Below are 20,959 nucleotides of genomic sequence, written 5' to 3'. Positions count from 1 at the left end.
ATGAGTGTATTTGCTGAAAAAGACCATGGGATGATTTTACGCCGGAATTTCACTTTAAGACAGTAATAACATGCCTAAATATGAGTGTTTGGTTGCTGTAATACTGGCCCCAAAGAAATCCGTTCTAAATAGATTTAATTGAAGTGATGATGAATCCAATGGTTTAATGAGAATGTTAAGTCAGGGTTATGACCACAGTCACAGAAATTAGTTTTTTGAGATGCCAATTTTGTGACATGTACTTGTTTAAATGCGTGTGTAATAGGGTAGTGTGTGATTAAATGAGAAAACGTACTGTGTGATAAAACATCTCTGTAGAACGATGATTGCTGCTGCTTTGTGCTCATTAAAATATGATGAATATGTTTTTCCCTATTAAAGAATGAATAAAAATTAATGTATCCTATGGTTATATCATATTTGTGGAAATTTGTCTCATCACTGACAAACAAATGTGATGGATTCTTATCAAAAATGATGGAATGGCCTAAGTAAGTTCCCATTTTGGCTCTCATGTTTTGATTCGATTTTGCAAAAGTTTAACTTTAGGGACCAGCTCATCTCTGGCTGACACCACCCCAACTGTGAAGAATAGTTTTGACACAATCAAGGTATGTGAACGCTTTTCGCTCTTCCTTATGTTGCTGATGCAACTTTTTGTTGCCACAAAGTCAAGTCTTTTTTGCTCTTTTCTTTCTACCAAATGTTTGAATGCAACTAACAGAAATATTTCAGTCTTCTCTGCTCAGTCATAGAAGTTTATGAGCAGACCCTGAAGGCAGCAGAAGTCAACTGTGCTGAGCAGGAAGTATACAGCAAGTATATCCGAGCTTGTTTGCTGAGGATACGGAGAGTGAACCAAACATTAAATAAGCCTATAGATAAGTAGAGACAATAGATTGTCCTTAACATTGTCAGTAATGTAGATCTTAGAGTTATCAATATGTAATTCTGTAGCTGATAGGAATCTATGAACCTTGAACCCAGCTGCAATCAGTATGAGTAGAATTTAGTCACAGTAGCTCTCTCCTAGAAGTTAAAATAAAAAAACAAACAGATTTTTTTTCCACAGACAAACTGGTCAAAGCTGTCTTTCCCTGGTGTTTAGACTCGATTTCAACCCCATGTGAGGAGACTGTGATCTAAAAACAACACTGACACTGTTACTGTGTCACATGTAAACAACAAGACTTTGGTCTTTATAGCCTCTCGGCCTCTATAGGCTTTCAGCCAGAGAACACAAAGTGAAAGTGAAAGTATTCCACTGACAGGCACAGGCTGTTACTTTGTGTGTGAGAAGGATATGGCGGAGACAAGAAATTATCAATCTACTTTGTAAGTAAACTCCTTAAAAGGGTGTAAATAATCCCTGTGAGGCTGTGAACTGCTGAATCCCTAATATGCATCAGAGTAATAATACAAATTATAGCTTTCTAAGATAACTTTAACTGTGTCTAGTTTAAGCCTCTGCAGAGCAGCTTTGTGTAAAGAGTTTGTGACACACATGCTACTGATCCTTGTTTAGCTTTATTTAACTTTGTGTTAAGTTCAATTCAATTCAATTCAATTTTTTTTATAGTGCCAAATCATAACAATAGTTTTCTCAGGACACTTTACAAACTAGGTGAAGACCACACTCTATGACTTATTTATGATAAACATAGACCCAACAATTCCCCCGTAGAGCACGGTGGCAACAAAAACCTTCACTATTACAGGCAGGAACGTCAGACAGACCCAGCTCTGTGGAGGACGGCCATCTGTCTTGACCGGTTGGGGAGGAAGAAAAGGAGAGAGAAAGAGAGAAAAGACGGACAGATGGACAGAGAGAGACAAAGACAGAGACGGACACACTTCTTGTGTTGACCACAGTTTTCTTTATCTCCTCCTCAGGGACATGGACGAGGAAGAAAGGAGTGGTGAGTCAGCAAGTTTGTGGTTTTATAAGGTCACATTAGATGTTGCAAAGTGGTGGAATGTAACTATTTACTTAAGTACTGCACTTAAAGTAATAATCTTGAAGATTTGCATCTAAATGAATGTAAAAAAAATAAAAGTTTAATATAAACGACAAACAAAACATGTAAAACACTACAGGGTAACAGGTAACTAGGGACGAGACGGTCGAGGGAAAACAGGAACACAGCAACGACGGACGATCAGGGAAATGGACGAGGAAACAGGAACACGGGAAACTACGGAGAAAAACAAAAGACAAGCAATGATTAATATGTTTACCAACGGGGAGCTTGAAAACCACAAACGAGTAAGGAATGCCAATCCGGGGGGAATAGTTTACCAAGGGAAGGATAACAACGGTCCGGCGCTGCGCTCATGCGGTTCTGCTCCGCCTTAGCAAGGCCCCTCGGGTCTCTCTCCATATCCGACGAACTCTCCGGAGACGTTGTTGGATGGACGGAACAGCAATTTCTGCTTCCTGGGCCAGAGAGAGAGGGGGTAGGTAGCCCAACGAAGCCTCAAAGGAGGACATACCTGTAGCGGTGCAGGTCAAGGAGTTGTGGGAGTATTCCACCCAGGACAGCTGCGATGACCACGACAAGGGATTGCGGGCACAGATGCAACGAAGAGCAGTCTCAAGGTCCTGGTTAGCTCTCTCCGTCTGCCCGTTAGATTGAGGATGAAAACCTGAGGATAGGCTGACCTTGGCTCCCAAGGCCTGGCAGAAGGCTTTCCAGACACGGCAGGTTAATCGGGGACGTCGGTCTGAAACAATGTCCGTCGGTATTCCGTGGAAGCAAAAGACATGGTCCACCAGGATTTGCGCCATCTTCATGGCAGACGGCAGCTTAGATAGCAGGACAAAGTGAACCATTTTAGAGAAACGGTCAACAATAGTGACAATAGTGACAATTGTGTCATTACCTTGGGAAACGGGAAGTCCAGTAACAAAATCCAAGGCGATGTGAGAACATGGTCGACCAGGTACCGGGAGAGGGCGGAGAAGGCCTGCTGGAGGGCGATGGGAAGTGGCGCAGACGGTGCAGGCCAGGACAAACTCCCGAGTATCTGTACCCATGGTCTTCCACCAGAAGTGATGACGAAGAAGAGACAGGGTCCTGGTGATTCCGGGATGACAGGAGAGATGAGAAGAGTGACCCCACTGGAGCACCTGGGAGCGAACACCGGCAGAAACAAACAAACGCCCTGGTGGACCACCACCAAGGTCGGGGTTAACGCGTTGAGCCTTTCTGACAATCGACTCAATCTCCCAGGTTAATACTGCCATCACATAAGATGCGGGAACGATGTGATCCACACCAGTCTCTTCCTCCACGGCTGGTCCAAACTGCAGAGAAAGGGCATCAGGCTTGATGTTCTTGCTTCCGGGAATGTAAGTTAAAGTAAAGTTAAAGTGCCCAAAAAACAAAGCCCACCGGGCTTGACTGGCATTGAGTCTCTTGGCAGTCTGGATATAAGCCAAGGTCTTGTGGTCAGTCCAGACCACGAACGGAACTTCTGCCCCCTCTAACCAATGTCGCCACTCCTCAAAAGCTAGCTTAACCGCTAGTAGTTCACGGTTCCCAACGTCGTAGTTACTCTCAGCGGGCGACAGCTTCTTGGAAAAGAACGCACATGGGTGAACCTTAATATCAGACACTCCCCGCTGGGACAGAACCGCCCCCACTCCTAGATCCGAAGCATCCACCTCGACAATGAACTGAAGGGCAGTATCTGGTTGGACTAGCACAGGAGTGGACGAGAAACGCTTCTTCAGGGTCAGAAAAGCGCAGTTGGCGGCAGGAGACCAGTCAAAAGGAGTAGAGGGGGACGTCAACCTGGTCATCAGTGAAACTACCTGGCTGTAGTTACGGATAAAACAACGGTAAAAGTTAGCAAAACCCAAAAATCGCTCTAGTTGCTTCCAGGAGGTGGGCGTTGGCCATTCGGTCACTGCTTCGACCTTTGTAGGATCTGCCCTATCCTGTCCACTCTCCACGATATACCCTAAAAATGTCACGGAGGAGACGTGGAACTCGCATTTCTCAGCCTTAACAAACAGACGATTTTCCTAAAGACGCTGGAGAACCTGACGAATGTGCACCACATGTTCATTCAAGTCCTTGGAAAAGATTAGGATGTCATCCAGGTACACGAAGACTGAGCGATTAAGCATATCACGAAGCACGTTGTTAACTAGGGCCTGAAAGAAGGCTGGCGCATTAGTTAACCCGAACGGCATCACTAAGTATTCGAAGTGTCCGAGTGGCGTGTTGAATGCTGTCTTCCACTCATCGCCCTCCCTCACCCTCACAAGATGATACGCGTTGAGGAGGTCCAGTTTGCAGAAGACTGTTGCTCCATGCAATGGCTCGAACGCGGAATTGATCAAAGGGAGGGGGTACTTGTTCTTGACCGTGATGTTGTTGAGACCATGGTAGTCAATGCAGGGGCGTAGCGACTTGTCCTTCTTGGCCACGAAGAAAAAAATAGCTCCCAGTGGAGAAGAAGAAGGACGGATGATCCCCGACTTAAGCGAGTCATTTATGTAAGTCTCCATCGCCTCATGTTTGGGACCTGACAGGTTATAGAGAAGACTAGTAGGGAAGGTTGACCCGGGCAACATGTCAATGGAGCAATCATAAGGACAATGTAAGGATAACGCCTTAGCCTTACTAAATACCTTGGCGATATCGTGATACACGGGAGGCACGAAGAAAGGTCGGGAGGTTCAGGTAGTGAGGGACTGGGGTTACTGGGACATCTATGAGGAGCTGAACGAAGGCAGGAAGAATGGCAATTGCTGCTCCAACTCACAACCCTACCAGTTAACCAGTCAATAACCGGGTTGTGAGTGATAAGCCAGGGAAGACCAAGAACCACAGGAGCATTAGTCGATGACATAACGTGGAAGGCAATTGACTCAGAGTGGTTACCAGCAAGAGACATGGTTACAGGTAAAGTCTCCGTGGAGATCTGAGCGAGCTCGTTTCCCACTGAGACTATTTACCATTAATGGAGTCTCGAGCTGGTTCACAGGAATAGCACTAGATTTCCCAAATTTACGAGTCAATAATGTTAGTGTCAGCCCCAGAATCAATTAATGCTTGGAGGGAAAACTCTCTACCCTCACAACTCAACACTACGTCCAGGTTAATACGTTTAGGGGGAATATCAGGGACAACCGAACGACTCACCAGAACCCCGTCTGCGACTGGTGAGTCTGACAGTTTAACCATATAGGACAGTTGACTAACTGATGATTGGGAGCTCCACAGTAAATACACAATCCCCCCCAAATCAAACGGTTGCGACCTAGCTGCATGGGTTCCTCCTGGACTGGAGCGGGAGACAGGGGAACCCAATTGCTCACACGTACATAGGGAGTGGACTCAGGGAAACTAGTGAGAGGACCTGCTGTAACTGGGGGAACTGACTTCCTCTCACGGCGCCTCTCACGTGGACGGTTGTCTATCTTTATGGCGAGGCTAATAAGCTCCTGAAGGTTGGCAGTCTCAGATATTCCCACTAAACTGTCCTTAACCTCCTCATTTAGCCCCTTAAAGAATATACTCTGGAGAGCCCAATCATCCCATCCTAATTCTGCCGCTAGAGTGCGAAACTCAACGGGGTAATCTGCTGCACACGCGGAACCCTGGCATAGATCCAGCAACCGATTGCTGGAATCGCAATTAGAAACAGGATGATCGATTACAGACATAATCTCACTGGAGAACTGTTGGAAAGTGGCCTGCCGAGTCAGGGGATTATTCCAAAACGCAGCTCCCCAGACTCGAGCCCTACCAGACAACAAGCCTAGCACATAGGCTATCTTGGTGCTATCGTTAGCATATGTGAGAGGCTGCTGACCGAAAACCAGAGAGCATTGAAACAGAAAAATCCTGCATTCACCCAGTTTACCACAATAACGCTCTGGTGCAGGAACATAGGGCTCACGAGGGAGGAGAGTACTCACGGTAGTAGCGGGTGACTCAGCATTCACCGGAGCAGCAAGGAGAGGTCCTACCTGTGCCTCCAAGCGAGTTATGCAGGCAGTCAACTGACCGAGACTCTCCATGATCCCTTGCAGCGTCAGCGAATGCTTACCGAGCAGTACTCCCTGGGAGGTAACCGCGTGATGAACGGAAAAACCCGGGGGCGGAATAAAAATACAAACAAAAGCTTAATATAAAAAACAAACAAAACACTACAGGGTAACAGGTAACTAGGGACGAGACGGTCGAGGGAAAACAGGAACACGGCAAAGACGGACGATCAGGGAAACGGACGAGGAAACAGGAACACGGGAAACTACAGAGAAAAACAAAAGACAAGCAACGATTAATATATTTACCGACGGGGAACGTGAAAACCACAAACGAGTAAGGAATCCGGGGTAAATAGTTTACCAAGGGAAGGATAACAACTGTCCGGCGCTGCATGCCTGTCAGCTCAGGGTAGAAGCACTCAACCGGGTGATTAGAGTAACAGGCTGCAGCTGGGGGGGAGAAACACACGCCTACCGAACTCACACAAAAGGAAGGGAGGAGGGTACTGACAGAACCGACTCCTGACATAATCTTTGTCAAGACTGCAATATTTCAATATCATAGAGAATAAACTGAATTCAGTAATACAGTGGGTAACATTGAAAGCCTTTCTATGGGAGTCAATACAGATCTTTAATAAAATTATAATGTCAACTTGAAAATGAAATCCTATTTCCTAAAATGGCATTATATTTTGATGGGTTATTTGAGAAAAAAAAAGTAATCCAATTAAAGAGCTTTTGACATTTTATTTTCACAGACTTTACCTGTTGAATTTAATTATTATAATAATTTAAAAACTCAAATAATGGTATGTGAAATATGTTATTGGTTATTGCATTTTAATTTTTCACACACAACTTAAATGCTATAGTAATATTACATTTTAATTTTCAAGTTTACATTATAATCTTAATAAAGTCTGCTGTGGGCTTCCATACTGCTCTTACCAATATTTTTGATACAGTTCAGTAATGATTGAAACATTCTTGTCTCTCTTTAGTGTCTGGGAGAAACTTCTATGTCCACTTGGCAGGAAAAACTAATCACGCTCATCAAGACTTTGTTGACAAACTCAAAGGTTTTGGCCAAAATCAGGTGCACTTTCCTGAAGAAAGTGACTACCTTATGGTTTTCTGTCCCATCGTTTCACGAGCTGGAACAGACATCAGCGACGCTCTGAACAACATGCCAGGTAGGAAACACCCTCTGCCATTGTTTGGCCAATTTTTGACTGACCACTTAAATATACAGGCGTTATACAGGGAAATTTGACTAATCAATTGAAAAGTCCCTTATTTAGTGATGAAAAATCTTATATTATAATATTTATTTTTGTAGGAGCTCTAATTTGACCTGGAATTCCCCTATGTTTAGCTGTTGTCCCCCAGAGGCCCTACGTTGGTGATGAAAGCTCCCTCCGTATTTCACCCATCACCAGATCAGACAATAGCAAAGTTCAATTGCAATAGACATGTTTCAGCCAGTAGAGGGAAGTCCCTATGCATATTTAGAGCACAATATGTAAAATTCACACCCTGTGCACCTACATGTAAAGTACTCTACTTTGAGCTACCTGCCCTGCACCAAACAACAACTAACTGGGGAGCGTTTAGGAGCTTTACTTGTCAGGAGTCAGTGGAAACCAATGTAAAATCTAGAAAAGATGTGCTTTGGGCTCCAAATGGTGTAAAATCCAAACTAATGTATTCATCTGACTCATTTGGTTGTGTTGTCTCTGTGCTTACAGGTGATAAAAGAGCAATTCTTGTGGTGATGCATCACACCTTCAATCCTGACTATGTTGTAGCTCCAATCAGTAGACATGTGGACCACCAGAAAATCCTCCTCACCGTGGACTGTCTGTTCTATGAGCGCAAACTCCTGAAGTGTAACCACAACGACATTGCGTGGAATGAGGTCCATAAGATTCTTGGATGTCGCCCTTCACAGGTAATCAGGTTTACACACAATCAAGTTCTGAGTGTGAACTGATATTGTGATATTAAGCAACAACGGACCATTACCGTGTTCCACCTTGTGTAATTTCATTATTTTTCTCTTTCTTTCTTTCTTTTTCTCTTTCGTTCTTTCAGGTTTCTTTCTTTCTTTCTCTCTTTCTTTCTTTCAGGTTTCTTTCATTCTTTCTTTCTTTCTTTCAGGTTTCTTTCTTTCTTTCTATCAGGTTTCTTTCTTTCTTTCTTTCTTTCTTTCAGGTTTCTTTCTTTCTTTCTATCAGGTTTCTTTCTTTCTTTCTTTCTTTCTTTCTTTCTTTCTTTCTTTCTTTCAGGTCTCTGATGGGCAAACCAGCAAGACTGACATCTCCAATGGTAAGTATGACTGTAATCATGTATTGGTACTTTTACTGAAGTAAATGATCTGAATACTCCTTCCTTCCTGCTTTCTCAAGACTTCAATATTTCAATATCACAGAGAATAAAGTGGATTCAGTAATACAATAGGTAACATTGAAAGCCTCCCTCTGGAAGCCCATACGGATCTTTAATCAAATGAAAATACCTTTATCCAAATTGCGTTTTTATTTTCACATACCTGTATGGGCGATGACCATATTACAAATTAAAAGGAAAAGCTGTTTGACATTTCCTTTTCAAAGTTGCACCCCACTGTACAGGCGAGACTATTCAAATGATAACTTAAAATTCAAAACTAAAATGCTATATCAACTATCTAACCTGGTTTTTACTTTTATTAGAAATATTTAAGTCAAATGAAAATATAATTTGAAATTTTTGACATTTCATTTTCAAACACTTAACCTGTTGAATTGTTATCATCATAGTACGCAAACTGGCTACTCAAATAACACTAAGTGAACATATAAATATGTGGAAAATATTAATGCTATTGTGAAATTACATTTCCTTTTTCAAATTTCCAATTTCTATTTTAATACAGGAAAGTTTAATAAAGTCCGCCCCGCTTTTTGTTGAATCTCATCAACTCAGCCTGACACTCGGCAGGGTCACTTACTTCCCTCTGAAGTCACACAAAGAAAACCGAAAAAGTCTAAAAGTAAAGAAGGTGGTGGTGGAGATGAAAAAGAAATATGCGGCGCGGAGAAGTTAAGATTACAGTTGGAGCAAGTTGTGGGAAAATGCGCTAAAATAACTGACATTTTCCTTAGTGGAAAGGCCAAGGTTTGCACAGTCAGTGAGAGCACTGATGAGGCAGAACCAGGACCCAGCAGCAGAGAAATGACAGGTGCACGTTTGCACCGGCATGTTTGGTAATAATATAGGTGCATTTCCATTAGGGTGAAACTTGGCTGGGCACGCCTCTTAAATGGCCGTTCACTCTCCGTGTTTCCATTACAAAAAACGCCAGAGAGGGATTTACGAGACTCTGGAGGTGAAGTATCCTACTACCACACGTCACATCACGATGAGAGCTACATCCAATCAGCAACCAGGCTTCTCTCAGGAGTTTGAGCGGCCGGTTTTTGGCCCTGCTCTCTTGCAGGTCCAAAAAACTAATTGTGTAGAAAATCCACCATTGCCTTTAATTTAACAGCCTGCTGACTTAGAAATCTTACTTACTTTTGAATGGTAAGTTATTGGTAATTGTAGAAGTTTTTGATGTAATTTTGAAGTTTTATTATTGCAATTAAAATTACTTCCAACAGGCTGCTCCATCCCAGTCCTCCCTGGTAATAACTCAAACAATCTTGTCTCTCTTTAGTGTCTGGAAGAAACTTCTATGTCCACTTGGCAGGAAAAACTAATCACGCTCATCAAGACTTTGTTGACAAACTCAAAGGTTTTGGTCAAAATCAGGTGCACTTTCCTGAAGAAAGTGACTACCTTATGGTTTTCTGTCCCATCGTTTCACGAGCTGGAACAGACATCAGCGACGCTCTGAACTACATGCCAGGTAGGAGACACCCTCTGCCATTGTTTGGCCAATTTCACACTGATCACTTAAAGTTATACAGGGAAATTTGACTAATCAATTGAAAAGTTCCTTATTTAGTGATGAAAAATCTTATATTATAATATTTATTTTTGTAGGAGCTCTAATTTGACCTGCAATTCCCCTATGTTTAGCTGTTGTCTCCCAGAGGCCCTACGTTGGTGATGAAAGCTCCCTCCGTATTTCACCCATCACCAGATCAGACAATAGCAAAGTTCAATTGCAATAGACATGTTTCAGCCAGTAGAGGGAAGTCCCTATGCATATTAAGAATACAATATGTAAAATTCACACCCTGTGCACCAAAATGTAAAGTACTCTACTTTGTGCTACCTGCCCTGCACCAAACAACAACTAACTGGGGAGCGTTTAGCAGCTTTACTTGTCAGCAGTCAGTGGAAACCAATGTACAATGTAGAAAAGATGTGCTATGGGCTCCAAATGGTGTAAAATCCAAACTAATGTATTCATCTGACTCATTTGGTTGTGTTGTCTCTGTCTCTTTCTTTCTTTCTTTCTTTCTTTCAGGTTTCTATCTGGCAAAACTATCTGAATATCATCAAAAATGGTAAGTGTGACTGTAATCATGAACTTCATAAGTCCATCTTTTAACTTAATTCACATGGTCATATAAGCATTAACTGAGTTTTTGCTCTTTATGTAATCATCCTGTCTATACTGGCTGTGAAGTGATACCCTCCTAGTAGGACTTCCATATAACAGCTGGCCTCCTTAACCAATGCTGGTAGTTTGTTCCATAAATATGCAGCACAGTGAGAGAAAGCTCTGTTGCTTGCAGACTGCTTATTAACCCTGAGGAGTTTTTAGAACGGTAGTTTTGGGAACGAAGGGCACATGCTGGTAAATAGGGTGTGTTAATTCTGACTTTTAAATGTACAGGATATTTTGTTTTATTTCATAGTTGTGGGCACAATAAAAGTTAACATTTGAGGCCTAGAGATGTCCACCAGGCTTAAAAAAAGAAATAAAAATAGCTATGACAGAACTATGAATTAAGAAATAAGGGAATTGGCATTGTTTTTATATTTTGTAAGCAAAATTATTTTCATGTTTGTAATTGATACCAGTTGACTCATTGCTCTGTTTTTCTTTCTTTCAGGGTGTAAGACGTCTTGGAAGGCCATCGTTATTACATGTGCTTCACTGTGGGCATCGGAGGTCACTGGGTATCTGATTTGGTTTTTCAAGAGAAAAAAAATTAAGAAGACCTGTGAAAGCTGTCACTAACATGCATGGCATTTATTTTCATAGTATTATCAAAATGAATGATTCCTTAAGGGACAAAATGTGTAATCATCTGCAAAGAATTAAAAAAGGAGGATGGTATTATTGTTGATAATGTAGTGTAATCATAAAGGCTGATATGTTTTTGGCTGAAGCTTTTGATCACTAATATTTTTCTGAAATATAATGAAGAGGTAAAAGAAGGAAGCATGACAGATCTGCAGACAGAGGTATGAAAACATCTGGACGTGGAAAAGTTAGAAAGTTTGAAATTAACATTGAAATTCAAATAAAGCTTTTAACACAAGACTGCCACAAGTTGAAAAGTCTCTGAAGTCTGTCTTGAAGTAAAATTCAGGCGTAAAATCATCCCATGGTATTTTTTGGCATTCATCATATAAGCCATCGAGACAATTTTTTTTTGGTGTAACAACTATTAATAGAGATATCTGGGAAAGTCATACACAGTAGCTAACAACCGAATACGGCACAGTGAAGGCATTAAGCAGCTTTTTTAATCACTAATCCTGCCCAAAATAACATCAAACCTCTGCAGTAGCATGAGAAGAGTTCCAACACATAAAATAAAGCACCAATGGGCTCCTACCTTTTGGACTGAGTTTGGTAATCCACTTGAATGGACTTTACAGGGGCCAGTAGGTAAGTCTTTAAAAGACTCTTTTAATAAACTCTGGGTTCACCAACTACGTTGTTGGTGTTTCATTTTACGTGTAGGGACTCTTATCATGCTACTGCAGAGGTTTGGTGTTATCATGAGCAGTATTAGTGGTAAAGAAAGACGCTTTAATGTGCTAACCGTGCTGCCCTGAGCTAATCAGTTTTTTAGCCGCATTTGGTTGTTAGCGACTTTCCGGGATATCTCCGTTAATTGTTGCTACACAACAAAAATTGTCTCAATGGCTTATTTGATGAGTGTACTTGCCGAAAGAGACCATGGGATGATTTTACGCCGGAATTTCACTTCAAGACAGTAATAACATGCCTAAATATGAGTGTTTGGTTGCTGTAATACTGGCCCCAAAGAAATCCGTTCTAAATAGATTTAATTGAAGTGATGATGAATCAAATGGTTTAATGAGAATGTTAAGTCAGGGTTATGACCACAGTCACAGAAATTAGTTTTTTGAGATGCAAATTTTGTGACATGTACGTGTTTAAATGCGTGTGTAATAGGATAGTGTGTGATTAAATGAGAAAACGTACTGTGTGATAAAACATCTCTGTAGAAAATGATTGTTGAAAATGATGTTTTTCCCTATTAAAGAATGAATAAAAATTAATGTATCCAATGGTAATATCATATTTGTGGAAATTTGTCTCATCACTGACAAACAAATGTGATGGATTCTTATCAAAAATGATGGAACGGCCTAAGTAAGTTCTGTGGGAATTTGGGATATTTGTAATTCATAATCATAGTTTTGTCAGGTCAAACGCAGTTCAGTGTCACCTCTGTTTAACGTTATCATATGACTAGTACATAGCTTGTTTGTGCTTAATGGATAACGTCAATAACGGCCTCATGACGGTATAATGGCAGTAGTTCAGAGGGGGATTGTAATGTCTAAGGTATGTTTGGTCTAAAGACGTCACCCAACCAAGGCTTAGCTCGTTGTATCTATTACCCTGTGACCATGTCTGTCTGGAGGGGGTGTCTCTTCCTCTAAATGGCTGAGCACCAGTGGGCTCAGGGTCATTTCTGCTAAACTCTGAGCTTTGTGAGGATGCAGGGGTGAACGTATTTTCGTCTGCAGAAGAAAGAAGAAAAAGCTGATCCTGTTTGCTGATCTTTATTGAAGAAATCCATTTCCACAACAATTTGGCGTCCCTGGGTGGGCACCTGGAGTGAGAGGCACGTACTGGACAGGACTGACGGTGAAACCTGTGCACAGTAGAGTGAAGCTCCTACCTCAACCTTGCCACAAATTCAGCTGAGAAGTGTTTCTTTTGGTTGTTGTTGACGTCTAGAAAATGAGGGTTCGAGTCCCTCCTCTGCAAGTGGTTCGAGTCCACTTATTGTTGACGTATAGTGAGAGTCTGTGCCAGGGCCGGCCAGCAGTTTGATCAGCTGCTCTCTTTTCAGTTTGAGTCTGATTAGTAGTAATTTTTTGTGAAAACGTTGTCTCACAGTTCAAGTCTTTTTTAGGTAAATTACAGTGTTTTTGGTTAGCTCATGAAATAAGATAGGACTCCGGACAGTATGTTAGAGGGTTTGTTGTAAGTCTATGTGTGTGTTGTTCCCATCTGCGTCTCTTTTTCTCTTTCCCCCTCTACATCATCTGTGTGCGTATGTGTGTGTGTTGACACCTGTAGAAAGAGAGTTGTGAGTAAAGGCTTTGTTTTAGTCCAAAGTCACATCAACAGCATTACCCTCCCGTCCTTCGCTTTGAGGAAACAGGGAGCATAAGATAATATAGGGAGAAATTATTTTTAACAGCAATAAATAACAAGAAACAAAATAAAGAAATTCAGTCGGTAAGGGGAACACACTGCTTAAGAAAACTCCCACAGAAATATATACAAACTCCACTGCATGTACGATATTTAAAACACCAATTAATAAGGGAAAGTTAATGTCGAAAATAAATAAATAATAAAATCTATACATAGATCTGTAAAAATCTATCCATAACATATGAATATATAAATGTAGATCCATAAACTGAATTCTAGAAAATCTTTGACTCTTTCAACAAGGATGTTCACAGGGGTGTGAGACGTGTTTTGACTGGGCAGAGGAGTATTAAGAAAAGTTCATGTGGCTCGGGTGATCCAAATTCAGAGCTAAATAAAATTGTGCAAATACATACTGTGAATTAAACACAGGCGGGCGTTGTCATTTTGACAAGTGAGATTCAGAAGTTGGGTGTGGCTATAAAGGCCAACAGCCATTTTGAAGCAGTTGTTCAGAATAAAAAAGGAAATAGGTGTGGTTGTGCTATCAATCGCCATTTGGAAGGCGCAGTTGAAATTTAGGAGTTAGGTGTGGCTTGGAGGCCCGCCATTTTTAAACCTAATCGCCATTTTGAATCAAAATGACGTTATTTTTGCCAGGAATGGGTTGGAAGACCGCAAGACAGGAGGTGAGTGCAACAGATAGCACCACCTGAGAGGACCTAGCAGTTAGCTAAAGGCCCAAATTGCATAGCTACCAGAAAGGATAAGCTAAGTGTTAGCATTTAAGATTGATTGCAGCTATTACCATAGCCTAGCTTAGCATAACTAGGATAACTATGGCTAAGCTTATTAGCATTGAGCTAAAAAAACTAGCATATCAAATTAAACTGTGGGTATTGCCATAGCCTAGCTTAGCATAACCAATATAGCTAAGGCTAAACTAGCTAGCATTAAAGCTAAATAATTAATTGTTCAATTGATTTCAAATATCACTAAAGACGAGCTTAGCATAACCAAGGTAAGCTAGGCCTAGACTTACTACCAGTAAAACATAGAAATAGCATCCCCTAAGAGGAACAATAAATCCCATAATTGACACGCCAGTGCCACTCTAGACAGAAATAAACTAAGCGAGATGGGGTCAGCTCAAAGCAAACGCGACAAAGGCATAGCCCTAAGCCCAAACCTCCAGTATATGATCACAAACTACAGTAAATCTTGCGTTGACCAATTCACTGAGTGCAGTTTTCCCTATACAGGCAGTTTTAGTCTCAAACAATTGGAAATTCTGAAAGTGAACCTCAGGCAGAAGGATCGATGACAGGGAAAAGCAAAAGAGCAGGAGGGGGCAGAAGGAAGGAGCCTTTCAAAGCTGATTGGGCCACCTATGATAGCTGGCTACATAAAGCCAGGCTAAGAGACAGAGGGCAGCATACAAGCAGGGAAAGGGTAACCTCTCCTCCCCCTCCTTCTTCTCTGTGTCTTAAACTAGATGCAACCCTCGACTTCGACTCAGCTCCTCCAACCAGGCCGGCTCCCCAACTAGCCAACCAGCAGCAGGCTCAACAGGCTCATCCCCAGATCCAGGCGGCTGCACCACAACCCCACCAACTGCTCAACCCCCTTGGGGACCTGGCTGCACTGGGGAGAGGGGGAGGAGGCCAGCCGATCACCAAGAAGGGCAGACCCAGGGGCAGAGGCAAAGGACTCGACCCCCGGCGATCGCGATCATCTACACCACGCACTGCCTGTGGCCCCTGGCTGCTGAATGTTTTTGATACTCTGGGGGTCATGATAGCCTTTACCAAGCCAGAGCAGTCGGCGGACCGAACCATCGCAGGCCTCGCTCTCTGGTTAGGGGTTCTAAACATCAGCACCATCAACTACGAGGGATCGACAGTCAGATTCATACATTATCGGGACAAATTGCTGCACCCTTGTGCCTGCATTAGGTGACAACTTGACTCACGATGGGGGGATGGAAAACCACCGCTGTCAGATTCCTACTCCCTGTGTTGATTGTTGTGTTGGTAATGTTGTTGGTCATTTTTTGTGTGCTGCCTTTCTGCCGAGCTCTCATGGTTTCCTTAGTGAGCTCTGCCGCGGGGCAGTACACACGAATCGCCATGACTCCAGATGAAGATCTGTGGGTACCACCATTTTTGGATTCAGATATTGAGTCAAACTGATGTAAACACAAGATGTGAATGTTAGAGGGTGATTACATTACAACCACATGGGTGATGACAACAATAAAAATCCTCACCCTTTTGTGCAAACCATGACACGTAATTGTGTGCAAACTGTCTCACTCAGGAACTACCTGCCTGCCTGTGAAACCTTAGCTCCTTTACCTTCTGAAGCTTGACCAGACTGCTATGTAGGAGAATGAGCCTACACATATTATGGCTAGAACATATTAGTCGCTGAATTAATTACGAATTAACTCGACTCGTTAAAATTTAGGATTTAATTTACTTCGAAGTAGGGCACCACACCAAAATAAGACAGGATGTTTATTAAACTTTGGTGAAGGTTTAATACCTGTTAGTAACTTAAAGTAATTGATTATTTAAATTTTATCAGTCTCGTCTCAAACGTGTTAGTTCTTACCACAGCCTTATCAGGGACCATCTATTTCTGCACAGAAGGGAAGACTCTCACAACGACGTGAAGTTATAAACATTTATTTGGTTAATTAGCAAGAATAATACATAATAGTGCAATACTGAATAGATGAGTGACAAAGGGTTAAATGTGAATATAAAAAGTTTAAGACCAGAGTGACCACCAATGTTTTTAACCAGGAGTTGTAGTAAAAGGCCAACCTTACTTTGCCATTGATATTACAGTCGCCCTGGCGTCTTACAGTACCGGTGCAGGTTCCGTAGGTCCGAGTCCCGGTGTTTGGCGGACCTTAGTTCTGGTCTGTAGACTGGGTCGGCTGCGCCGTTGGATCAGCCGGGCTTTTCTGCTTCACGTCCCGGCTTGGATTCCGGCCCTTCAGGTTCCTTGGCTCTGGCTGTTGTTTGGTGGTCAAAGAAATTCTGACTGGTTCTGTTGGGCTGGTGTCGTAAGTTCAATGCAATTTGCCGGGCGGACAAAAAGGCAAAGACAGCACGAGGGGTTTTACTATACTTATAAAAGATAAAAAGGTTTTGTAGAAAACGTATAAAGTGACGCGATAAAAATAGATTAATAAACGAAAATATTTTAACAAGAAAACAAAATATAAAGTAACGTCTCTTGCGAACTTTTGGATAACAAAGTTGAACAAAAGAAACAAAAGAAAAACAAAACGCAGGAAGCGCAGAAGAGGGGCAGAAGAGAGCGTGAAGAGAGAAGAGTAGAGTAGATGAAGTGAGAGCGATAAGAGGAAGTAGAGCACAGAAACACCTCTGTGGTGTTCCTTTATCCCTCCAGGGGAGCGAGAAGGGGGGTCTTGGGTTAACCCAACCCTATGCGTTCTGAGCGAATTATTTGCTTTATATTCCATCATTCTAACAGGGAAGATTAAACCATCTCTGGGTGATTTTCCATTATTAATCTTTCTGATATCCAATTTAACCAAAATCTTTAGGCAGGCAGTTTTAACAGATAACCCTACTGAGTGAAGGGAAGTATTATTAAAACACAGAATATTCAGGAATTAGACAGAGACTTTGCACTTCTGAAACCACATAAACATAATCACAAACAAGATACAAATAATGCATACACAGTTACACATTAGAAAGAATGTCTTTAAACAGCCAGTTGCGATGTAACAGCGAACTTTCACTTTTTTTCCAACTCTCTAAGTTCTGTTTCTTGTCCTTATCACTGAAAGTCCCTCTGTCTCCTGGGTGAGAGAGACCGACCCTTCAGTTTAAATTTCGGTCAAATTTGACGTTGATTTAGGATAAGAGTTCCTCCATCCTTGAGTTCTGGGTTTTAATTACCCTAGGAGGGTTTGAGATTGTAAAACACCTTATCTCACATTGAAACAAGTATAAAAACGTCTTATCTCACACTCCCTTCCTGTGACGCTGAGCAGAGAAAGGGAGGATCAGGAATGTGTGTCCCAAAAAGGAGAACTTTCACTCAGGTTCCCCTCACTTATTTATTACATGATAATTACCTTTTGTGACTATTCCAATCACTGTTTTTACCCAAATCAACTTTATTCATCTATAATATAAAAAGCTTTTTCTCCAGTTTTGATGCATGCTATGTTAACCCTTTTCAAAAAATTACATTACAAATTTCCTGTTGTAGTGAACATAAAATGTTCAAAGGGGGGACTGTTGTGGGAATTTTATGATATTTGTAATCCGTAATCATAGTTTTGTCAGGTCAGACGCAGTTCAGTGTCTCCTCTGTTTAACCTTATCATATGACTAGTACATAGCTTGTTTGTGCTTAATGGATAACGTAAATAACTGCCTCATGACGGTATAATGGCATATTTGTGCTTCTGTACATCCTGTTTCTTGCAGATAACTCATGACTGTTTTTATGGCCTGTGTGGACCTGTTTTAGAGACCTTGTGATGAGATTAGTTCAGAGGGGGATTGTAATGTCTAAGGTATGTTTTGTTTGGTCTAAAGACATCACCCAACCAAGGCTTAGCTCATTCTATCTATTCCTCTAAAAGGCTGGGCACCAGTGGGCTCTGGGTCATTTCTGCTAAACTCTGAGCTTTGTGAGGAAGCAGGGGTGAATGTATTTTTGTCTGCAGAAAAAAATACTTTGTCAAAATACCATGGAGAAAAAGCTGATCCTGTTTGTTGATCTTTATTGAAGAAATCCATTTCCACATCAGTTCCCATTTTGGCTCTCATGTTTTGATTTGATTTTGCAAAAGTTTAACTTTAGGGACCAGCTCATCTCAGGCTGACACCACCCCAACTGTGAAGAATAGTTTTGACACAATCGAGGTATGTGAACGCTTTTCGCTCTTCCTTATGTTGCTGATGCAACTTTTTGTTGCCACAAAGTCAAGTCTTTTTTGCTCTTTTCTTTCTACCAAATGTTTGAATGCAACTAACAGAAATATTTCAGTCTTCTCTGCTCAGTCATAGAAGTTTACGAGCAGACCCTGAAGGCAGCAGCAGTCAACTGTGCTGAGCAGGAAGTACACAGCAAGTATCTGAGCTTGTTTGCTGAGGATACGGAGAGTGAACCAAACATTAAATAAGCCTATAGATAAGTAGAGACAATAGATTGTCCTTTACATTGTCAGTAATGTAGATCTTAGAGTTATCAATATGTAATTCTGCAGCTGATAGGAATCTATGAACCTTGAACTAAGCTGCAATCAGTATGAGTAAAATTTGGTCTCCGTAGCTCTATCCTAGAAGGTAATAATAAGTTTAAATAAACCTGGTCAAAGCTGTCTTCCCCTGGTGTTTAGACTCGATTTCAACCCCATGTGAGGAGACTATGATCTAAAAACAACACATACAGTGTCCCTGCTGCCGTGTTACTGTGTCACATGTAAACAACAAGACTTTGGTCTTTATAGCCTCTCGGCCTCTATAGGCTTTCAGCCAGAGAACACAAAGTGAAAGTGAAAGTATTCCACTGACAGGCACAGGCTGTTACTTTGTGTGTGAGAAGGATATGGCGGAGACAAGAAATTATCAATCTGCTTCGTAAGTTAACTCCTTAAAATGGTGTAAATAATCCCTGCGAGGCTTTGAACTACTGAATTTCTACCATGCATTGGAGTAATAATACAGATTATAGCTTTCTAAGATAACTTTAACTGTGTCTAGTTTAAGCTGCTGTGAGTAAAGAGTTTGTGACACACATGGTACTGGTCCTTGTTTAGCTTTATTTAACCTTGTGTTAAGTGTGTTGACCACATTTTTCTTTATCTCCTCCTCAGGGACATGGACGAGGTAGAAAGGAGTGGTGAGTCAGCAAGTTTGAGGTTTTATAAAGTCACAATATATGTTGCTCAGTTCTGGGTGTAACTTGTTACATTTACTCAAGTCACTATCCGTCACTGAATGAGGTAACACGGTGGCGACACTGATGAACTCAGTACCAAATGAGTAAATTCTTATCATCAACAAACAGACAAAGAAAAGAGCGATGACTTCAGATGATGCAACTTTAAAAACAAGTGAAAGTTAAAGTGGGATCCAAAAATTGGATTACTGCTTAAAGCCATACAAAGAGAAGAAAACAGAGATCTTCGAGTCACATTATATGTTGCAAAGTGGTGGAATGTAACTATTTACTTAAGTACTGCACTTAAAGTAATAATCTTGAAGATTTGCATCTAAATAAATGTCTGTCAAGTCACTATCTATCACTAAATGAGGTAACACAATGGTGACACTGAAGGATTAAGTGTTAATACAGCAGAAATATTAATCCAAAACATCACATTTAACAGTAAACACTGACAGGAACCATTTTACTCAACAATGAGTACTATTACTTTTGGTACTAAGTTCTTTGAAGAATTTTAGGCCTTTACTTGTATTTGTGTTTTTTACAGTGTGGAATTAGTACTTTTACTTAAGTAAATAATCTTTGTCAAGACTGCAATATTTCAATATCATAGAGAATAAATTGAATTTAGTAATACAGTAGGTAACATTGAAAGCCTCTCTATGGAAGCCAATACAGATATTTAATAAAATTATAATGTCAACTTGAAAATGAAAACCTATTTCCACAATAGGATTATATTTTGATAGGTTATTTGAGAAAAAAAAACAAATGAAAATATAGTAATCCAATTTTATTTTCACAGACTTTACCTGTTGTATTTAATTGTCATAATTTAAAAACTCAGTACTAGTATGTGAAATATGTTATTGGTTATTGCATTTTAAGTTTCATTTGTATTCCAATAACATTACAAACAATTTTAATGCTATAGTAATATTACATTTTAATTTTCAAGTTCACATTTTTTCATTTTAATAAAGTCTCTGTGGGCTTCCATACTGCTCTTACCAATATTTTGATACAGTTCAGTAATGTTTGAAACATTCTTGTCTCTCTTTAGTGTCTGGGAGAAACTTCTATGTCCACTTGGCAAGAAAAACTAATGACGCTCATCAAGACTTTGTTGACAAACTCAAAGGTTTTGGTCAAAATCAGGTGCACTTTCCTGAAGAAAGTGACTACCTCATGGTTTTCTGTCCCATCGTTTCACGAGCTGGAACAGACATCAGCGACGCTCTGAACAACATGCCAGGTAGGAGACACCCTCTGCCATTGTTTGGCCAATTTCACACTGATCACTTAAAGTTAAACAGGGAAATTTGACTAATCAATTGAAATGTTCCTTATTTAGTGATGAAAAATCTTATATTATAATATTTATTTTTGTAGGAGCTCTAATTTGACCT

The 20,959-nt window shown here is 40.9% G+C and overlaps 2 protein-coding genes across 2 annotated transcripts in view; both read left to right on the top strand.

The window, feature by feature from the left end:
* The window catches only part of LOC310961668 (uncharacterized protein), a 37,223-nt gene that overhangs the window by 11,512 nt on the left and 4,752 nt on the right, over positions 1 to 20,959 (top strand). Inside the window, exons 2-4 of the mRNA XM_083933831.1 lie at positions 19,023 to 19,240; positions 19,477 to 19,502; positions 20,614 to 20,805. Coding sequence (XP_083789957.1) covers positions 19,209 to 19,240; positions 19,477 to 19,502; positions 20,614 to 20,805 — 250 coding nt within the window. The 5' untranslated portion in view covers positions 19,023 to 19,208. The remainder of the gene's footprint in view (positions 1 to 19,022; positions 19,241 to 19,476; positions 19,503 to 20,613; positions 20,806 to 20,959) is intronic.
* On the top strand, positions 1,305 to 12,374 carry LOC310961670 (uncharacterized protein). Its single transcript, XM_083933833.1, has 8 exons — positions 1,305 to 1,335; positions 1,894 to 1,919; positions 7,012 to 7,203; positions 7,759 to 7,961; positions 8,105 to 8,338; positions 9,711 to 9,902; positions 10,470 to 10,509; positions 11,062 to 12,374. Exons 2-6 carry the CDS (start codon positions 1,898 to 1,900, stop codon positions 9,888 to 9,890), a joined length of 831 nt encoding a protein of 276 aa, XP_083789959.1. The 5' UTR covers positions 1,305 to 1,335; positions 1,894 to 1,897; the 3' UTR covers positions 9,891 to 9,902; positions 10,470 to 10,509; positions 11,062 to 12,374.

The sequence above is a fragment of the Echiichthys vipera genome (assembly GCF_963691815.1).
Source record: "Echiichthys vipera genome assembly, chromosome: 19".
NCBI lineage: Eukaryota > Metazoa > Chordata > Actinopteri > Perciformes > Trachinidae > Echiichthys > Echiichthys vipera.
Note: the sequence above shows the minus strand (reverse complement) of the source record. Positions and strands in the feature narration are given on the sequence as shown.